This window comes from Austrofundulus limnaeus, unplaced genomic scaffold (genome assembly GCF_001266775.1).
Source record: "Austrofundulus limnaeus strain Quisiro unplaced genomic scaffold, Austrofundulus_limnaeus-1.0 Scaffold1364, whole genome shotgun sequence".
Classification (NCBI taxonomy): Eukaryota; Metazoa; Chordata; class Actinopteri; order Cyprinodontiformes; family Rivulidae; genus Austrofundulus; species Austrofundulus limnaeus.
Genome location: NW_013953766.1, coordinates 2,358 through 3,500, shown reverse-complemented (window position 1 = coordinate 3,500; position 1,143 = coordinate 2,358). Strand labels below are relative to the sequence as shown.

General features: G+C 34.2%; 1 protein-coding gene across 1 annotated transcript in view; it reads right to left on the bottom strand.

Annotated features, from left to right (window-relative positions):
- The window catches only part of hdac3 (histone deacetylase 3), a gene marked incomplete in the record, with an annotated part of 27,306 nt that extends 26,587 nt beyond the window's left edge, over positions 1 to 719 (bottom strand). The window contains 1 exon segment of the mRNA XM_014032011.1: positions 538 to 719. Coding sequence (XP_013887465.1) covers positions 538 to 592 — 55 coding nt within the window.
- Between the last annotated feature and the right edge of the window lie 424 nt (positions 720 to 1,143).

Sequence of the window (1,143 nt, the reverse complement as noted above, 5' to 3'; positions counted from 1 at the left end):
TCTTTGTGTTTATAGTAAATACTTTAAGATCAGCTTTTTTCTGATTTCAGAGTAAATAAGCATTTTAACCGAGATGCGTTTAAAAATTTCATGAAAATATATGAAACTAGTTTATTATTACTAGTTTTGTCTGTCAGGTTCATCATGTATCTAAACATAAATAACACAATTCTCCCAACAAATTAATAAAACTCAGTAATAAAGGCACATCAGCTCTGCGCCACATTGTGAGCAATGATCTGTTTTTATTTTGTTTTGTTTATTTAGGCATCAAAAAGTTCAAACAAATTAAAACAAATGTTCACAACCCCCAACAACACAAACAACAACAAAACGTCAAAGACTGAATAATTTAAGTCCATAAACGTCGCATTAAATACAAAAACAACCAGCTAAAGAGCAACGCAAAGGAATACACACGTGTATTACGCTACGATTTTAAATAATCTTTTACTGAGTTAATCAGTTATAAATGCAACTAGCATGTGGCTAAGCTAACATTAGCATCTCTTCTCTCCAAACAAAAAGCAAACTTACCGTAATGAAAGTTGCCCACATCCGGGTCATAAAAGTAAGATGTTCTGTTGGTCATTTTGAAAGCGATATGTCCGAACTTAAAGTGAAATATTACTCCTGTTCCTGCAGCTTTCCCTGCGGCATGTTCCCTTCATTAGCCGCTATCCGTAAACCCGGAGAAGGGCACGTCATCACTCTGCGACAGGAAGCAGTAAAGGCGAAGAGAGGAGAGAAGGGTCCAGCTGCAGCTTGCAGGACAGGACCAGAGCTTAGATATGAGCCAGAGCACATTTCTGTTTGTTGCATAGTTTTATATTCATTAAAGTCAAGTAATGCATTGAAAACTGCGTTTTGACCTCTTTGTAATGTAGTGTCTTGATGCAACCTCAGATTCAAGCAAGAAGACTAAAAATTAAGAATGTTTTTATAGGTATAAAATTAAACTCTGTAACAGGCATTTTTTTTCTTTTAGTTCTGTTTTGTCCTTTTTCCTTTTTGTTATTACATATTTTGCTTTTTCTTCTTGAAAAGACATTGTAAGGTATGCAAAATTTTAAATAGATTTTGGGGAAAATGATGGGAGCAGAAAAACAGTCTGTTTTTGTTTTTAAATTATTCCAATAGTAG